Source organism: Macaca nemestrina, chromosome 11 (assembly GCF_043159975.1).
Source record: "Macaca nemestrina isolate mMacNem1 chromosome 11, mMacNem.hap1, whole genome shotgun sequence".
NCBI classification, from domain to species: Eukaryota; Metazoa; Chordata; class Mammalia; order Primates; family Cercopithecidae; genus Macaca; species Macaca nemestrina.
Genome location: NC_092135.1, coordinates 94,544,006 through 94,563,539, shown reverse-complemented (window position 1 = coordinate 94,563,539; position 19,534 = coordinate 94,544,006). Strand labels below are relative to the sequence as shown.

Sequence of the window (19,534 nt, the reverse complement as noted above, 5' to 3'; positions counted from 1 at the left end):
AGGGGCGTTGCGGGAGGGAGAGCATCAGGAAGAACAGCTGATAGATGCTGGGCTTAATATCTAGGTGATGGGATGATCTGTGCAGCAAACCACCATGGTACATGTTTACCTATGTAACAAACCTGCACATCCTGCACATGTACCCCTGAACTTAAAAGATGAAGAAAAAAAGGCAGCTGACTGAAGTTGTTCTCACGATTTGTGGGTCCTTCCTTATCTGCTGAGGGGAGGAGCTGCTCTTCTGTCCTCAGGTGTTTGAGTGGCTACTATAGCAGCAGGCACAAGTGGGTGGGTGCCTGTCAGTCCTGTTTAAAGCTGCTCCCAAAAGCTAGCCATCAGGCCCTAAAAAAGGAGTGAACTGAGTCCAATTCAGGCTCACCATGAGCAGTCAGGCCCACAAGGACTGGCTGGCTTCAGCTCAGATAATCTCATCCATCCTTTTAAGATGTGAAGGTCCTAATTTCCTAGTAAGGAATTGTCCCAGGACTCTACCAAGACTCTTGAGTATGAGCGTGTATTCAGAGCAGAAGGGGTCAGTTTTGAACAAGCTTTGGCAGTCAGGTAATTGAAATATATGGCCACTAATCGTTTCTTTTCCCCTGGACGGTACTAAATACACCACTAAATTCTTGCTCTTCACACTGTTCTTACACACTGTGAAGACAGGATCTTCTTTTAATTTCATTTTCAATTCATTTGCTGATATATTAAACTATAATTTTTATATATTGACTTTGTGTTCAGCAACCTTGCTAAATTAATTTATTCTTACAGTTTGTATGTAGATTTGTTTTGGGTCTTCTATGTATATAATCATGTCATCTGTGACCTGATAATTTTATTTTTTCCTTGCCTGTTTTTTTTTTTGAGATGGAGTCTCGCCCTGTCGCCCAGGCTAGAGTGCAGTGGCGCCATGTCCACTCACTGCAAGCTCCGCCTCCCGGGTTCATGCCATTCTCCTGCCTCAGTCTCCCGAGTAGCTGGGACTACAGGCGCCCGCCACGATGCCCGGCTAATTTTTTGTATTATTAGTAGAGACAGGGTTTCACCATGTTAGCCAGGATGGTCTCAATCTCCTGACCTCGTGATCCGCCCGCCTCAGCCTCCCAAAGTGCTAGGACTGTAGGCGTGAGTCACCGCGCCCGGCTTTCCTTGCCATCTTTATGCCTTTTGTTTCTTATTACATTGGCTAGGACCTCCAGTAAAATGTTGAATGGAAGTGGTGGTAGTAGGCAACTTTGTCTCATTCTTAGTAACGTTCAGTAATTCACCGTTAGCTGTGTTTGTGGAAAATTTTTGTAGATACTCTTCATGAAATGAAACATACTCCCTTTCATTTTTAGTTGACTAAGAATTTTTATTAGGAATGGGTATTGGATTTTATCAAATGCTTCTTTCTATCAGAATGGATCATACGATTGCTCTTTTGTTCCTCTGATAAATTTTACATGTTTCTTTTCATCTTTATTTTGAATGTTCAGAATTCTTGAATATGATCCTTATGACTTCAAAATAATATTTATTACTCAGAACATGCAGCTTTTAAAATCTGTTCTTCATTAAACATTGATTATCTCATTTAGACATCATCTTTGGCATTTGAAGCATTTCACATAAGTATGCATAAGAGTTTTTGAACACAGGCTGGGTGCAGTGGTTCACGCCTATAATCCCAGCACTTTGGGAGGCCGAGATGGGTGGATCACTTGAGGCCAGGAGTTCAAGACCAACCTGACCAACATGGCGAAACCCCGTCTCTACTAAAAATACAAAAATTAGCTGGGTGTGTTGGCACACGCCTGTAGTCCCAGCTACTTGGGAGGCTGAGATGGATTGCTTGAACACAGAAGGCAGAGGCTGCAGTGACCTGAGATGGCACCACTGCACTCCAGCCTGGGCGACAGAGCAAGACTATGTCTCCAAAAAAAAAAAAAAAACAAAAATTAGCTGGATGTGGTGGCTCATGCCTGTAGTCCCAGCTATTCGGGAGGCTGAGGCATGAGAATCACTTGAACCCTGAAGGTGGAGGCTGCAGTGAGCTGGGATCGTGCCACTGCACTCCAGCCTGGGCAACAGAGTGAGACCCCATCTCAAAAAAAAAAAAAAAAAAGGTTTTTGACTGGGCGCGGTGGCTCACGCCTGTAATCCCAGCACTTTGGGAGGCCAAGGCAGGTGGATCACCTGAGGTCGAGAGTTTGAGACCAGCCTGACCAACATGGAGAAACCCCGTCTCTACTAAAAATACAAAATTAGCCAGGTGTGGTGGCACATTCCTGTAATCCCAGCTACCCTGGGAGGCTGAAGCAGGAGAATTGCTTGAACCTGGGAGGTGGAGGTTGTGGTGAGCCGAGATTGCGCCATTGTACTCCAGCCTGGGCAACAAGAGTGAAACTTCATCTCAAAGAAAATATGTATTTTTTGAACATATTTATATCTCTATATATATACTTAAAATTTTAACTATTTTGTTGGAACTTTTCCAGAAATATGTTACATGTCTATCTTTGTGTTTTCTGTTGCTTATAACAGAATACTTGAAACTGGGTAATTTATAAGGAAAAATAATTTATTTCTTATAGTTAGGGAGGCTGAGAGGTCCCAGGCAGGGGAACCACATCTGTTGAGGACCTTTGTGGAGACTCTCCAGAGTCCCAAGACGATATGGGGTATCACATGGTGAGGGAGCTGAGCATGCTAGCTCAGGTCTCTCTTCCTCTTCTTGTAAAGCTACCAGTCCCACTCCCGTGATAACCCATTAAATCATGAATGGATTAATCCATTCATGAGAGCGGAGCCCCATGACCCAGTCCCTCTTAAAGGCCCCCTCTTAAAGATGTCTCAGTATTGGCACATTGGGGATTAAATTTCAATATGAGACTTGGAGGGGACAGATATTCAAACCATAGCAATGCCTGTGCTTTAACAGAAAATTGGCCTCTGAATTTAACTTTTTCTTGACATTCAAAGTCATCATTATTGACACTCAAAAATCATTATATTATACTATGGTGGTATCCTGAGATACAAATGAACTATGTCATATATTTTATTCCTGAAATAATAAAGCTATTTTAATACTAATAATATCATTTAATGGGTGTTTACTATATGCTAGGCATTCATAGTGTATATGTACACAGACACACTCACACTCATTTTGTCCTCAGAGTAGCCCTATAAATTATTATTAACCCTTTTTGCAAAAAGAAACTGAGGTATAGAGGAGCTTCAGTAATTTCCCCTAGGTTACACAGCTAGTGATAGATGGAGATAAAGTTTGGAACCAGGCAGCTTGGCTCTAGAGCCCTCACTTTCAACCACTATGCTATACCACCAGGGCTCCATACTGCTAGTCTTGTTTAGTTCTTAGGTCTATGTCTTATAATTCTTCTATTTTTTTTCCTCTCTATTGTATGTGCTTCTGATTTTTTGGTTAATTTTGCCTATAAATCTGGATGAGGCCTAAAGGATGAGTCAGCTATTCCTGTAGAATAAAATACATGGCTTTGTGATAACTTTCTTCTTTGGTTTGGTTTTTGAGGGTGTTCATTTACTATTTTTTACTTTCAAATTTGGTGTTCTTGGGGTAAAAATTTATACTTAGAAAGTACTTGTTTTTCACAGAGAATTCTGCAGCTTCCTCCCCTCCCCCCATCATCAATGTCTCTTTTCTCAGGAGAAACATCAGATGGAGTGAGTAAGTCAGTTCACAAGGTCTTTGCTTCCATGCTTGGAGAGAATGAAGATGATGAGGAGGAAGAGGAAGAAGAGGAGGAGGAGGAGGAAGAAACACCTGAGCAACCCACTGCTGGCGATGTATTTGTATTGGAGATGGTTCTCAATCGTGAAACCAAGAAAATGATGAAAGTAAATTGTTACTTATTTTGGTATTTATAAACAATGAAGAAAGTGACATAGTAATTGAAAAAGAAGTCTGTAAGTTAGACCTGGGAAACAATTCAAACTATATGAAAGGAAATACTATGACACAACTGTTATTTGTTTATTATGTTTCCTATTAGATAATGTTTATGTAGTCCAGCTGCTCTGGAGGCTGAGGTAGGAGGAGCACCTGAGCTTGGGGAAGTCAAGGCTGCAGCCTAGGTGTCAGAACGAGACCCTGTCTCAAAAAAATAAATACAATACAATAAATAAAGTCAAAGCAAAGTGGCTCATTTAAACCAATCGGGCCATTTATTTTCTAAGAGATGCTAGAAAGGTGGAATCTAACAGACACACAAACACAACCTTAATTATTGCATGTGTGAAAATGGACTGCGGGTTTGCTATTTAAAGGTCCATACTGGTGAGGCACAGTGGCTCATGCCTGTAATGGCAGCAGTTCAGGAGGCTGAGACAGGAGGATTGCTTGAGCCAAGGAAGTTTAAGATCAGCCTGGGCAACATAGTGAGGCTCTGTCTCTACAAGAAACTTTTTAAAAAACTAGCTAGGTGTTGTAGTGCACTCCTGTGGTCCTAGCTACCCTGGAGGTTGAGGTGGGAGGATGCTTGAGCCCGGGAAATCGAGCTTGCAGTGAGCTGAGATCACTCCACTGCACTGCAGCCTGGGCAACAGAGTGAGACTCTGTCTTAAAACATATGTCCATGTCCATACTATAACGTGATACTTTTTTAAACAAATTCATTTTGAGTGGATAAATTTGAAAGAAAGGGGATCTTCAGTAGATTACATCATAATCCTGGAATATAAATCCATTTTGCAGCATCCAGCTCTATATTTGTTATTATTCTAATTAGTAATTTAGTAACTCCTGACCCTTTTTTTTCTGCAATTGAGTTTTAGACTTTTTTTTTTTTAAATGAGACAGTCTTGAGCTGTCACCCAGGCTGGAATGCAGTGGCGTGATCTTGGCTCACTGTAACCTCTGCCTCCCAGGTTCAAGTGATTCTCATGCCTCAGCCTCCCAAGTAGCTGAAATTATGGGTGTGCGCCACCATGCCTGGCTAATTTTTTTGTATTTTCAGTAGAGATGGGTTTCATTATGTTGGCCAGGCCGGTCTTGGACTCCTGGCCTCAAGTGATCCACCTGCTTCAGCCTCCCAAAGTGCTGGGATTACAAGAATGGCCAATTTTGACTTTATAAATTTTAATGTTAAAGAGTCAATTGGAATTGCAACTATTTAGTTCTGAGTTTCGAAAACTGAAAATTTTTAAAGGGAAATTTCAGTTTTATTATATTCTATTTTTATTAATATGGTTGGAATTAATTTTTAAAATATAGTGAAATCTAAGACTTCACTATATTTTAATCTAAATGTCATTTTTCTTCCATACAGGAGAAAAGACCTCGGAGTAAACTTCCCAGAGCTCTGAGAGGTCTCATGGGTGAAGCCAACATTCGTTTTGCTCGAGGAGAACGTGAAGAAGCGATATTGATGTGCATGGAAATCATAAGACAAGGTGTTTTCTGTGGGGATTTTATTAATAATAGCAGTTTAATAGTCTAACTTAAAACAAATGGGGTAGTACTTCACAGTACTATTTGGAAAATATGTTCAGAAGCTTAAGGGTGATTGTGGTAATGGTAATTGCCACTTTTCACAAGAAAATGAAAATCTCAGAGTATGATTCAATGAGATGTCCTTAATATTTGTTGAATTTCACAGTTACCTTTTTTTTTTTTTTTTAAATGTTTCAGTTGAAGGATTTAGACTTTTGAATTGTCAGTATGGGAAATACATTATATTAAAACCACTTGAAGAGCTTTCTTTTTTCCTTTTGTTTTCTAGATCATGCAGTACTAGATTATGTTATCTATTTTTTGGTAAAAGACAGTTTAAACTTTTCATCTTATCTCACAATTAAATGATGCGTCTTGGGCATATTGAATGATACCTTCAGTGTGTTTTTTTTTTTAACTAATTACTTATATTTATTGTTTTCTTTCTTTGATGTGTTGCCAAATTGTGCTCTGCAGAGTGGTTTGGATAGCTGTAATACAGTAAACTTTCATCTTTTCAATAGTTTGGCATTTCTTTTTGGTTAGACTAGGGTCCTTTTAAAAGTCTTACTATAGGCCGGGCGCGGTGGCTCAAGCCTGTAATCCCAGCACTTTGGGAGGCCGAGACGGGTGGATCACGAGGTCAGGAGATCGAGACCATCCTGGCTAACACGGTGAAACCCCATCTCTACTAAAAAATACAAAAAAACTAGCCGGGCGAGGTGGCGGGCGCCTGTAGTCCCAGCTACTCAGGAGGGTGAGGCAGGAGAATGGCGTAAACCTGGGAGGTGGAGCTTGCAGTGAGCTGAGATCTGGCCACTGCACCCCAGCCTGGGCGACAGAGCAAGACTCCGTCTCAAAAAAAAAAAAAAAAAAAAGTCTTACTATAATTTCCCGGATTATTCATTAGGATAATTTGAGGCTACTGCCTAAGATTAAAAAGACTTTTTCCTTTAGTATATTTCATTTGGTTCCTACTTTCCAGTATTATTTGTTCCCTTTATTTTAGTTTATAATTGTTTTTGACAAAAATCGTTGACTTTAATACCTCATAATCTTTGAATTTTGTTTCAGAAACAGTATTTCAGAAATGTAGATTAGCCAGTCACTTTGATATCCATTTAGCTGCTGCTTAGGGATCATCTGTTCATTCATACCATACTCCTTGGTGTGGGAGCTAAATCATGAAGATTCAGCCCCACTGATGTGGCTGGTGTTTATTGGGATGAACTTGCTGATACCGAGCCATGTTTATCCTGAGCAAAGGGGAATTTTCATGAGGAAGATGTGGTAGAGATTAGGATTTTCATGAAATTATACCTTGCTTAGAGAAAGCAATGCTTTAAAAATGCTAAAAATGTATGAAAATAAAGCAGATATAATCTAGCATTTATTTTAACTTGTCTTAAGCAGTTTGTATAATTCTGCTAGAGTGATTTGAAGAGTTTAGGTATTTAAAAAAAGACACATAGTTTGAACCATGGGATTGACATCAACTCAAGCCTCTTCTCTCAGCCAATGGAATTTATTTTTTTAATTTGTTATAGCTCCTCTGGCTTATGAGCCATTCTCTACTCTTGCCATGATATATGAGGACCAAGGTGACATGGAAAAATCATTGCAGTTTGAGTTGATTGCTGCGCATTTAAATCCCAGTGACACAGAAGAATGGGTTAGACTGGCAGAAATGTCTCTGGAACAAGACAATATTAAACAGGCTATTTTTTGCTATACAAAAGGTAATTGAAATTTTTTTTTTCACTTTTATAAGATGTTACATAGTAGGTTTTTTGATCATTGTATTTGCTACTCTGGAGTGTTATTTTGGCTGAGATAAATTTGTTTCTATTGTCTGTTATTCTAGAGGTAGGTATTTGGGGTTCCTCTGTTCTCATGTTTGTCAGGGACTTTTTGAGTGTTGTGAGATAATACAACACAAAAGTTGGTAGATGAATAGTACCTTCAGTTTCCCACTAAGATCAGTGTTGGTTCTAAGCTGTTCCTTGAGGATTAACATCAGACTAGATTGACCACATTAAGAAGATGATTACTGTTGAGATTCAGATTCTATCTGGTCTTATATCAAACCTAGTCAAGAGTTCCTATGAAAATACGTTTATTCAGAATAACTCCTTTTGTTTCATTGATGAATTAGTTTGCTTATTAAATTTTCTGAGATGATGATGGATCACACCCAGGTACCATGCACCCCTTTTTGTGGTAAATAATTTGTATTTCTTTCTTTTTAGCTCTTAAATATGAACCTACTAATGTCCGTTATCTGTGGGAGCGATCAAGCCTTTACGAACAGATGGGTGATCATAAAATGGCCATGGATGGTTATAGGCGTATTTTAAACCTTTTGTCTCCATCTGATGGTGAACGTTTTATGCAGCTGGCTAGAGATATGGCAAAGTAAGTTTGGAGTGAAACATATCTAGTTGCTGCTGTTAATCTTATTTTGCAAATCAAAGCATATATTTGGAATAGAATGTACTTTTCATTGAAGTTCAAGAAGTGTTTTGCCTTATGTATTTTATTGTTTTGTTTTTTGAGACAGGATCTTGCTCTGTCACCCAGGCTGGAGTATAATGTCGTGTTTATAGTTCACTGCAACCGTGAACTTCTGAGCTCAAGTGATCCTGTCAGCCATCCTCCTGAGTAGCTGGGACTACAGGTGCACGCCACCACACCCGGCTAATTTTTAATTTTTTTTCTGCAGAGACAAGGTCTTGCTGTGTTGTTCAGGCTGGTCTCGAACTCCTGACCTCAAGCATTTCTTCTTCTTTGGCCTCCCTAAGTGCTAGGATTACACGTACGAGCCACCATGCCCAGCCCTGTATTTTAGGTTGTACCGAATTTTCAGTACTTTTCTGTTTCCAAGTCAACTGTGTCATTGCTTAGAAAAATTGTGTATATAAGGTTACATTTCAAGTGCTCAGAGGTTTAAAAATGGGACACGTCCTAAAAGGATGAGTAGGTTCTCAGGTTTCCAAACTTAGTCGAAATTGTGTATATTTGCAATAATTAAAAAAGTGTTTTTTATTGCAGATTTGCCAATGAAATGTTAATGGTTTGGGATCTTCTATTATTTTATCTTGAGCCAGTATATATTTTAAGACTATAAAAATTCTCTTTTACAGTTGGCAGATTATTGACTGTGATATATATTTTATTCTAAAATATACCCTACTGCATTTACTTCTCTGGTATGCTGCACAGCAAAACAAAGTAGGAAACATTTTTGCTGAGTAATGCCTTGTGATATGCTTTCTATTCTAGGGATATCAGATGATATTTTGTTCTAGGAGTAACCATCTCCATCAGGGTACATTAGGGGTGACCCTATTAATTCCACAGCCTTTATCACAATGATGCTTAGCTGTGAAACTGTCCCTTACCCTCCCAGGGATGGGTTGCATAGGACTACTAGAAAACATTTCTAGGAATTTTGCTGAGGCAAGGCAACCCTAAGTTGATCCCTGATGGAATACCATGAGCACTGAGGGTCTTCTCAGGTTATTTGCTGTTAGTTAAATCTGTAGCTGTCACAGTGGTTAGTCCAGTAGCCTTTGACTTTGTGAAATGTTAGGTGGCCTATGATAGTAAATTGGTTTTCCACGTCTATTAGATATAATACTTTTTTGGGAAAGAGTGATGATTGTCAGTTCTGCCACTGCCATTGAGGTCTTTCCTACATGGAATTCTATCACTGTAACTTCTGTTTAGGCTTTCCCTTTGGTCCCTACTTTCCCTCCAGAAATATTATTGAATATATCTTTGGCACTAGGTACTGTACAGGAAACCAGGGTATCTACTGTTGAGCAAGGTTTAAAAATCCCCTGTTCTTGTATAGCTTACATTTCAGTGAGAGAGAGAGGCAATAAATAAACAGCTAAATATGTAGTACATCAGATGTTGATAAGTGATATGAAGAAAAATAAAGCAGGAAAAAGGGATAGGAATTTGATGTTTGGGGTGGGGGTGTGTTTTTAGATAGAGTGATTAGAGAAGGACTTAATTCTCTGTTTTATGGTCCTACTGACTAAAGGTGCATTGAAGTAGGTACGAGAACAGATATTCAGGGAAGGAGTATCACAGGTAAAAGAAATAGCAAGTACAAAGTATGGTTAGGGAAGCTGAAGAATTAAGGGGAGCAGTGCAGAGAGATATCAGAAGAATAGATCTTTAGCCCTTTGGGGCTATTGTAAGGGCTTTGGCTTTTATTCTGAATGAGTTTGGAAGTCACTGGAGGGTTCTGAGTAGAAAAGTGACATAGTCTGACTTAAATTTTAAGTGCATCAATTCTGGCTGCTCTTTTGAGAACAGATTGAATAGTGGAAGGGCAGAAGCATGGAGACCAGTTAGGAAATTATTATAGTGATACATAGAAGGGAAAATGGTAACGTGGACCAGGATGTAAGCAGCAGGAACTGGTACGAAGTAATCAGATTATGTATGTATTTTGAAGGCTGAGCTCTCAAGATTTTCTGATGTATTGAATATGAGGGGTGGGTTGGGGAGGTGGACAGGGTGTAGAGGACTGAACCCTAAGGCACTTCAATGTTTACAAGTCAGGAAGAAGAAACAGCTGGGAGACTAAAAGGAAATGGCCAATGAAGTAGGAGGAAACTGAGAACAGCATGATGTTCTAGAATTTAATTGAAGAAAGCACTTCAAGGAGGAGGGATGATCATCTGTGTGAGATACTGCAAATAGATCACATAAAATGAGCATTGAGAATGGACAGATTTAGCAACAAGGAGATTAGAAATATTGGCAGAGTGGGGAGAGGAAAAATTGATTGGATTAGGTTAAAAAGAGAATGGTAGGTAGATGTGCTAGAAATATGTGGGATGTTCTGATTTAATTCTTTTTTCTTGGTAAAAATATCAAGCAAGGCCATCAACTGAGAGTAGGACTGGGAGACTGCTGGCAGTTTGAAGAGAGAGAGAAGATGTCAATAGTTGTCTAGGACATTACTGCCCCACAGACTGGCAGTATTTGCATCACCTGGAAGCTTGTCAGAAATGCAGGATCTAGGCCTGCCCCAGCTTTACTGGATCTGAATATGCATTTTTACAAGATAGCCAGTTGATCCATATGCACATTCAAGTTTGAGAAGTACTGAATAGGTAACTAGTAATACTGCTCATCAGTACCATGGACCTGCTTGAGGCTATTGGTCATCAATTTAGAGTGAGACCAGTCGACATGGTCAGCTGGGCAGGTGGTGGTGAAGAGTAGATATAGTTGTATTTTAACCAGGCTTGGGGTGTTATTGAATGATTTTGATCAAGGGAGAGCAGGGCAAGAGGACTGAGGATGTATGCAAAGGAATAATTATAATGTTGGGCCTTGGAGAAGGAAGAAAGTGAGCCTAGGCAGGGTGTAGGCGATGGTGAAAAAGTGGTAGGACCTATGCTTTGTAGATCTGTCGAGGTAGAAGGGTTGGTATTGGATTACAAGAGGGAATGAGCTGGAATGATAGGAGGTAGCTTTTGGAGAGTGAGATGCTTGAAATTATAACACTGTTACTGACACTGCACATTTTTTCTGGATCAGTTTTGATTATGATTTTAAGAAAATATACATTCCTCTCAAATTCTAAGAAAATGAAAATCACTGTTCATTGTTAGATAGCCTAAGCAAAGAAATGAGTTTTATAATTGGAATTAAGTAAATATTCATCCATTTTGCCACTTTTTTTTTAGGAGTTACTATGAAGCCAATGATGTTACTTCTGCTATTAACATAATTGATGAAGCTTTCTCAAAACACCAGGGCCTAGTCTCTATGGAAGATGTTAACATAGCAGCTGAACTGTATATTTCTAACAAACAGTATGACAAAGCTTTGGAGGTAGGAATGCTTATGTGTTTCTCTGTTAGGTTTTGAACGTGTTTCTGTGTTCTAGAAATTCTTAAAAATTGGCAGTTCTTCGTTTTAGTTATATATTAAATTATGTATATATTTAAACTCCATATGGAAACAAGTGATTTCTAGATTCTATAGCAATTCAGTATGAAATATGAAGTATAGTTACATAATAAAAAATATTGCCATTATCACAGGTGCTAAGTATGTCTGTACTTCAGGGTAGTAGGACTCAACAGTCAGATGAATTGCTATGATTTGGTTCTTAAGCTGGTTGGGGGAAAGTAGGTTGGTTTGATATAGAGAAGTTATATTCATTGAGTTTGCATTAGTTAATAGGATATTAAAATGTTAATGTGTCACAGGGTTTCTCATTTTTAAAAGACTTAGTTTCTTTTTATAGCCCATCTTTATATTCAGGATTATTTGAAATAACTGTACAAATCTTCGCATCATGAAAAGGTTTTTCATACATAACTATTTCCTTTCTTCTGTCCCATTCTTTTAGGTAATTACAGATTTTTCTGGAATTGTGCTGGAAAAAAAAACTTCAGAAGACGGCACCTCAGAAGAGAATAAAGGTTGTAGTTTCCTCTGCTTAGGAAAGTGTATATAATCCTCTCTTGGTCATAAGGTGGCGTTTTATGGTGAAAATTTATTTCGTACTGTGGTGAGTTGATAGTTAATGTTCTCATAATAAGTTTTCCCAAGAAGAATTTTTTTCTGAGAGATTTCATATCTTGTGAGTATTGACTTGCAAGTAATCTTTAAAAAAATTTGTTTTGAGTCCCTTTTATTTCTTAGTATGTCCATTTGAACATGGCATTTTTCATTGACAGTCCTTTTCATTCATTTTTATAGGAAAGAAAACAAATTACTAAAGTTTATCAAAAACCTTTAACACTGAAGCAATTTGATTTTCAAATAGGACCTAAAATGCTCTTATTTAAAACATTCTGCTTTAAGCTTAAGCATTCATATAATAATTAGAAGCTAATATGATTACCCTACATTGTTAGAAAACTCAAATGTGTAATTAATGATTGGGTTAGAAAGTTATACCTAAGTGTGGCTTGCAGAGTCTCTTTGTACCATACTCATTAACTTACTCTGTAAAAATACTAACATTCAAGACCCTATATCAAGTTGTAGCAAAACTGATCTCTATGAGCAGAATATATAACCCGGCTCTTGTAAGAGAATTACTGGATAGTACCTTCAACCCCTACCCTGTGAGGATTTTGATGGAATCTGTGGAAGGGGCAAGTGAGCTGGTACTGAGTCCTGCCTGGTTCAAAACAGCTCTCTCCCTGGCCTGTCATCATGCCTAAAAATCCGTCATTATGTAATCCTTTGCGCTAAGGCATAATTATTCAAAAACAAAAACTGTTATTTAAAATATGATCCATCCTAATGGCGAGTAGTAATTCACTTACACAAGCCAGTCTGTGCTAATTCATAGAGAGTAAGGCCCAAGGTGAGATGTGGGACAGATAAACGTTAAAGTGGACAGTTGTTGGGGAAGGGAAACCCAGTTCAATAAGTTTCTTGTAAGGGACTGCTGGGTGTGTGGAGAATACGCAGATGAGTATGACATTTCCTGTTCTCAAGGAAATGGAGGGGTGAAGAGGCGTTCAGATGAAGTGCATACAGTTTAAGAGTTGTGTGATAATTTCTGTAGCAAAGTTGATGTTATGGAAAAATAGAGGGCAGTGTACAAGGATCAGAAGATGTTTATAGAGGCCCAGTTTAAGCAGATACCCATGGAGAGTGTGATCCAGACTGAGTCACAGGGTGTAGGAGCTCTGCTTGGAAGAGCAGGACCAGATCGCAGTCTGTGGTTGGGGCTGTTGATCATCAGGGTGGTGTGAATGAGTAGAATAAGGAGTAGAAATTGCAGATGGAAGCATGGATTAGGGCACGCGAAGGAGGCTTTGCCAGTTTCGATACTTTATTAGGATCTGGCCTAGGTACAAGCCAAGGCCCAATTAAGTTATTATTTTACCGCCATAATTTCTGTTTAAGATTTTTCTTAATTGTGTTAAAAATCTGTGCTTTGTTTTGAAAAATATTAGAGAAATATCAAGTTCTGTTCAAGTTTTAACTGTCGCTATAATCATTTTGTTGTTTAATATATTTTACTTTCCTCCCTCCCTTCCTTCCTTCCTGGTACATATTAACATAAATCAACAACAAGTTAGAGTTTAAGTAGTGGCTTCTTTGTTTTTTAGTATGTAAAATAATGGTGGATCTGAAATCTGGCAGCTTAGAGTTGATGAAACAACTTTAAAGAAAAAGATATGTCCAGAAGACTAGGAAATTAAAACAAATCCCCCAAAGTGAGCAAAGGTAGTTTTTTAGTATGCATTTTTAAAAAGGAGACTGTTTATTGGTAGATTATGCATTTTCTGTTGATGGTCACATTTTTAAATTCTTCTAAATATGAAAGACCTAATGGGAGTTCTGGAAAACAAAGTATCAGTGACACAAAGACAAGCTTTTTAAAAGATGGTGTTGTTAAATGTTAGTTAATAATATATAAGCTGTAGGGGCTATAAATATATATACTACTTTCCTTAGCATTGTCAAATTGCCATTAAAGTGTCTAAATACTTACTCTCGATCTCCATACTTACCTGTTTGAACTCTGTTAACAGTTTGTGTACCTGCACAGGTCCCAGACTATAGTTTGAGTAGCACTGCCCTGTAGCATTATTAAGTGACCTTCTTACCTTTTTAAATATAGTTGGTCTGAATTCTACATTGTCTCATATTGAGATTGTGACACCTGTTTTTTTTGTTTGCACCTGCCTGCTATACCTCTGTCCTTTCATTTTCAGCTTTCTTGAATCACTTGATTTTAGGCACACATCTTGTATTCAACATAAGGTTGAGTTTTACTTTCTGATTTGATATGAAAGCAGGGTTTAGACTTATGCATCTATACACACTATATCTTTAAGGCCTATGCTGAGATTTAAAGTATTTCATATACTTTTCTTGCTGAAAGTTAAAACACGTAAATATATTTTATTGAACAGTATCTTAGTCTGTTTGGACTTCTATAACAAAAGACCTTAGACTGGGTAATGTATAAACAACAGAAATTTATTGTTCACAGTCCTGGAGATTGGGAAGCCCAAGGCACCAGCAGATTTAGTGTCTGGTGAGGGCCCTTTTCTCATAGATGGTGCCTTCTTGCTGTGTCCTCACGTGGCAAACGGGACAAACAAGCTTCTTCAGACCTCTTTTACAAGGGCACTAATCCCACCCACATAGTCACCTCCCAAAAACCCACCTCTTAATAACTTCACCTTGGGGGTTAGGTTTCAACACAGGTATTTTGGTGGGACACCAGCATTTCAGACTGTTAGCAAACAGCATTTCTAGAAAGAAAATCAAAGTGATACAGTTGGAATATAGAACCCATACATGATAAAGATAGAATCCCATTTTAGTAAAGTCAAAGGCTCATTAAAATGACTGCATTGTGTTTAGTCCTTAGACAGGTGACCTTAGCTACTGTCTACAGAAGAAATATGTTGTGGATACAGCCTTGAGTCAGACATGGTTCTTGTCCTCATGGAGCTCAGGGCTTAGTGTGAGTAAATTTACATGGTAGGTAAATTCTGCTCTCTCATTCAGCAGACTAAATATCTCAACTGGATTGCTGATACCAGTTATTGTCCTAGAACTCAGTGATAAAAACAGTCTCTTAATTAAACTTGTCCAAATCCTCCTATAACTTGGCAATTTTAGGCAATCTATATTGCCTTCCCTCAGTGTTCATGAGAGATTGGCTCCAGGACACCCCTCATACCAAAATCCTTGGATACTCAAATTCCTTATATAAAATTGTGTATTATTTGCATATAACCTATGTATCTTCTTCTGTATACTTTAAATCATCTCTAGATTACTTATTAATGGCAAAAACCACAATTACTTTTGCACCAACCTAATACTTAATACAATGTAAATGCTATGTAAATAGCTGTTACACTATATTGCTTTTTAAGTTTGTATTATTTAATGATACATATATACACATTATATGTATACACATATATATTATATATATATTTTTTTCCCTTAACATTTTTGATCTGCAGTTGGTTGAATCTGCATATGTGGAACCTGAAGATATGGAAGACTGGCTGTACTATAATTTATATGACAAGTTCTGTAAAACAGATACAGTTATTTAATTCTTGAAGTAATTTTTTTATTTCACCACTTACGCTACATCTGTAATGTCCTTTATACTTCAGGTTTTTCTGAAGCAAAAACATGTAAACTTATTTGGAATTTATTAGACTTTGCAAAATACTTTAAATGTGGATAAAAATTCCTTTAATTTCCCAGGGCTTTAAAAATTATTTTGCTGTAATGAGGTTTTAGAAAATAACACAGTATTATTTTATCCTTTTCTTAGCCTGTTTCTAGTGAACACTAAAAACAGACTTTTCAATTCAAGAAAAAAAAAAAAGAGGGTTCATATATCCTCATTATTTTTGTCATTTTAGTTCTCTGTAGTTTAGTAGAAGGTGTGAAAGTAAGTTTCACATAAGTACATAAGGTGTTAGAAATAGAATAGGAAGCATACTTGCTACCAAAGGACAGACTCAGAGAGATATAAGAACTTAGTAGAGTTGACCACACTAAGAATTGACTGTAGAATCGTTTGCTTTGATTGAAATAAATGAGGCCTTACATAGAAGATACACATCTTAAGCTTGCATATAGGAACTGCTTCTTGTCTGTGTATTCCCCAGCTCCTGAGAATGTCACCTGCACTATACCTGATGGTGTGCCAATAGATATCACAGTGAAGTTGATGGTCTGCCTTGTACATCTCAACATTCTTGAACCACTTAACGTATGTAACAAGATCTGTACTTGAGATACTTGAGATCAAATGCACCATCTGTTTTCTTTAGATGTCAAGAAATTATAACTTGACCCTAGAGTTTCACATTTCTTAATAACCAGGGAGGTAACAGTAGGCATCAAATAATTTTGTATGAATACATTATGAAAACTAAAATTGTTTTGCAATTGGGCTTACAGTAATTTATTTTTCTTTTAAAATAACAATCTAAAGATCATAATTTGAGATTGTCTTTAGACAATTTGAGATTGTCATTAGACAATTAGACAATAATTCTGACAGCTATTCTTTTTTGCTGACTTTGGACCAAGTATATTATTGAAAAAAAAAAAGTACTTAGCATCTACTTTGTAAACCTTAGGATAAGGTATTGAGTAAAATATACAAATCCATACCCTCATGGGTTGGGATGCTTTTTTGTTTTAATGGGATTCGATAATAAAACAAATAAATAACATATACAGGACATTGGCTGGTGATAAGTGTTCTGGAAAAAAAGGAGGAAAATAAGGAATATTGGGGGCAGGGAAAAGTTGCAGTTTTCAATAGGGGATGAGGTGACATTAGGCAGGGCACCATGGTGCACACTTAAAATCCAAGCACTGGGAGGCTGAGGCGGGCGGATCTTTTGAGGTCAGGAGTTCAAGACCAGCCTGGGCAACATGGTGAAACCCTATGTCTACAAAAAATACAAAAAATTTAGCTGGGTGTGGTGGCACACACCTGTAGTGCCAGCTACTTGGGAGGTGAGGTGGGAGGATGCTTGAGCCCAGGAGGTAGAGATTGCAGACCTTGTCTCAAAAAAAAAAAAAAAAAAAAAAAAAAACAAAAGGTGACATTTGAATAATGACCTGAAGGAAGTGAGGAAGTAAACCATGGGGATATCTAAGGAAACAGCTTTCCAAAAACATCAGCAGACACAGAAGCCCTGAGGCACAGGATGTTGTGCTGGTTAGAGGAAGAGCAAAACAGATTAGCTGTGTCTTAGTTCCTGCAATGCCTGTCTTTAAACAGATCCACAAAATGTGTTCAATGGGTATGAGTTACTTAAAATAAAGATGCAGAAGTGAACAGAAAATTGATCATATAAAGCTGGTTTTATTAAGCCCTGCTCCTTTTCAGCTTGCCTCATATAACTGATACGTAGTTTAAAAAGAGAGCTATAGACTTTGGGAGGCCGAGGCGGATAGATCACTTAAGGCCAGGAGTTTGAGACTAGCCTGGCCAACATGGTGAAACCTTGTCTCTACTAAACATACAAAAATTAGCTGGGCTTGGTGGTATGCACCTGTGATCCCAGCTACTCAGGAAGCTAAGGCACGAGAATCACTTGAACCCAGCAAGCAGAGGTTGTAGTGAGCCGAGATTGTGCCACTGCACTCCAGCGTGGGTGACAGGGAGAGACTTTGTCTCAAAAAAAAAGAGAAAAAAACCTATAGATAGATGTGCACGTTTGTAATGAATGTTTAACTTCAGGCTTTTATTTGTGGTCTAGCCTCTCTTGACAACACTAGTAGAACAGAATCCTGAAGATATGGGAGACCTATACCTAGATGTTGCTGAAGCTTTTCTGGATGTTGGTGAATATAATTCTGCACTTCCCCTCCTCAGTGCTCTTGTTTGCTCTGAAAGATACAACCTTGCAGTAGTTTGGCTTCGTCATGCAGGTAACACTTTTTTGTGGGAGGAAGAAGTTTTAATCTTATAAGCAGCCAAGAACTTACTTTCCCAAGATGGTAATAATTATTAGAGTGCAAGTATTTCTGGTTTCAGGGGAGTTTTTTGAAAGTCAGTGTTTTAAATTGTCTTGCTAGGCTACTCAGTGATTTCCCCATCACTAATGCTTTGGAGGAACGATTTACTTAATGATGCCAGAGTGAAGTAGAAGGACTCATTTCCCTTAAATGCCTGTCTTGAACCTGTCTTAACCATAGGCTCTGGTTTCTAGTAAAGGATTATCAGACTTGGGGCAAAACCTAATTTTGAAGAGTTTTTATAGATTTAATATGTTATTTTGGGAAAAATTAATATATTTTTCAATGCTCTTTGAGCCATACATGCTTAAAATTGGGTTTTATCAGCCATTTATTACACTGTGCCTAAGTCCATAGTAATCTGAAGTGAATCATTTAGACTGGAAAAAATGGCTTAAGAAACATGACTAAATCTTTTGAAGAAATACATGAAAGCAAAAAGTATTCTAATAGGATTTCTTATTGAGTTAACATAAAAGACGCATTAAAAATCGAATAGTCTTGGTTCCAAATACTGTGTGATGGCAGAAAACTCTAATGGCTCTTACATGAAAGCAAAAAGTATTCTAATAGGATTTCTTATTGAGTCAACATAAAAGACGCTTTAAAAATCGAATAGTTTTGGTTTCAAATACTGTGTGATGGCAGAAAATTCTAATGGCTCTTAAGTATTATATGATGACAGAAAGTTGTCTATAACTAGAGAAGCATTGATTGGCATTTTGGGTCAGTAGTGCACTCACATCATAGATATGAACTAGGAAAGAGAGCCCTTAATGATTAAGATAACACTTTTCCGTTTAGATGAATGAATATGAATACAAATGTAATACCATCATGAAAAGTTGCATTATTTGTGAAATTTGAATTTTAAAGACATGAGCAGGATATTTGAGTTTTTATTGCCTTTCTAATTAGGGCTGTGATATTGAAACTGCTCCTGTGTTACTAATAGTATGTACTTTAAACATCCTATTTAGTCATGATTCTGATAAATGCTGTTTCCATTTTGAGCCCATGTGGCTTGAGATGAATGAAAGGTAAAATCTCAGTCATCTAAAAATTGTAAAGAAATTTGGGATCAGTATATAAGAAAGATAATTAGAGGAATTCAGTGCTTGTAACATAACAAAATAACAAAATGTTTTTAAAGTGAAAAATGAGAAAATGTAAGAAATGTCACTGTGATGATCCATCCATATTAGTGTTCTTCCTTTATTATCAAAATTTAACCTAAAGATGATGGTCATCATAATAATGAAATTATTATTTTAAAGTAAAATGGGCTAATAAAACATACCTGTGGGTTACACTGGTCTGCCAATTGTGCGCTCTGGTTTATATATATGAAGATGTTTACTGTAATATTATTAGAGTAAAAGTTTAGAAACAACCTAAATGGCAAATAATATAATTAAATAATCAATTTGATTACTATGTAACCATTCAAGATGCCAGTGAAGACAGTGTTTAAAATGTAATGCTCAATGAATAAAGCAGAACCCTAAATTATATGTATACATTGATTACTCCTTAGCAATTTAAATTTAT

General features: G+C 37.5%; 1 protein-coding gene across 1 annotated transcript in view; it reads left to right on the top strand.

The window, feature by feature from the left end:
• Nucleotides 1-19,534, top strand: part of LOC105468165 (general transcription factor IIIC subunit 3) — a 35,780-nt gene that overhangs the window by 3,003 nt on the left and 13,243 nt on the right. The window contains exons 3-10 of the mRNA XM_011718210.3: nt 3,677-3,867; nt 5,298-5,421; nt 7,009-7,200; nt 7,711-7,876; nt 11,176-11,323; nt 11,847-11,919; nt 16,114-16,217; nt 17,725-17,896. Coding sequence (XP_011716512.2) covers nt 3,677-3,867; nt 5,298-5,421; nt 7,009-7,200; nt 7,711-7,876; nt 11,176-11,323; nt 11,847-11,919; nt 16,114-16,217; nt 17,725-17,896 — 1,170 coding nt within the window. The remainder of the gene's footprint in view (nt 1-3,676; nt 3,868-5,297; nt 5,422-7,008; nt 7,201-7,710; nt 7,877-11,175; nt 11,324-11,846; nt 11,920-16,113; nt 16,218-17,724; nt 17,897-19,534) is intronic.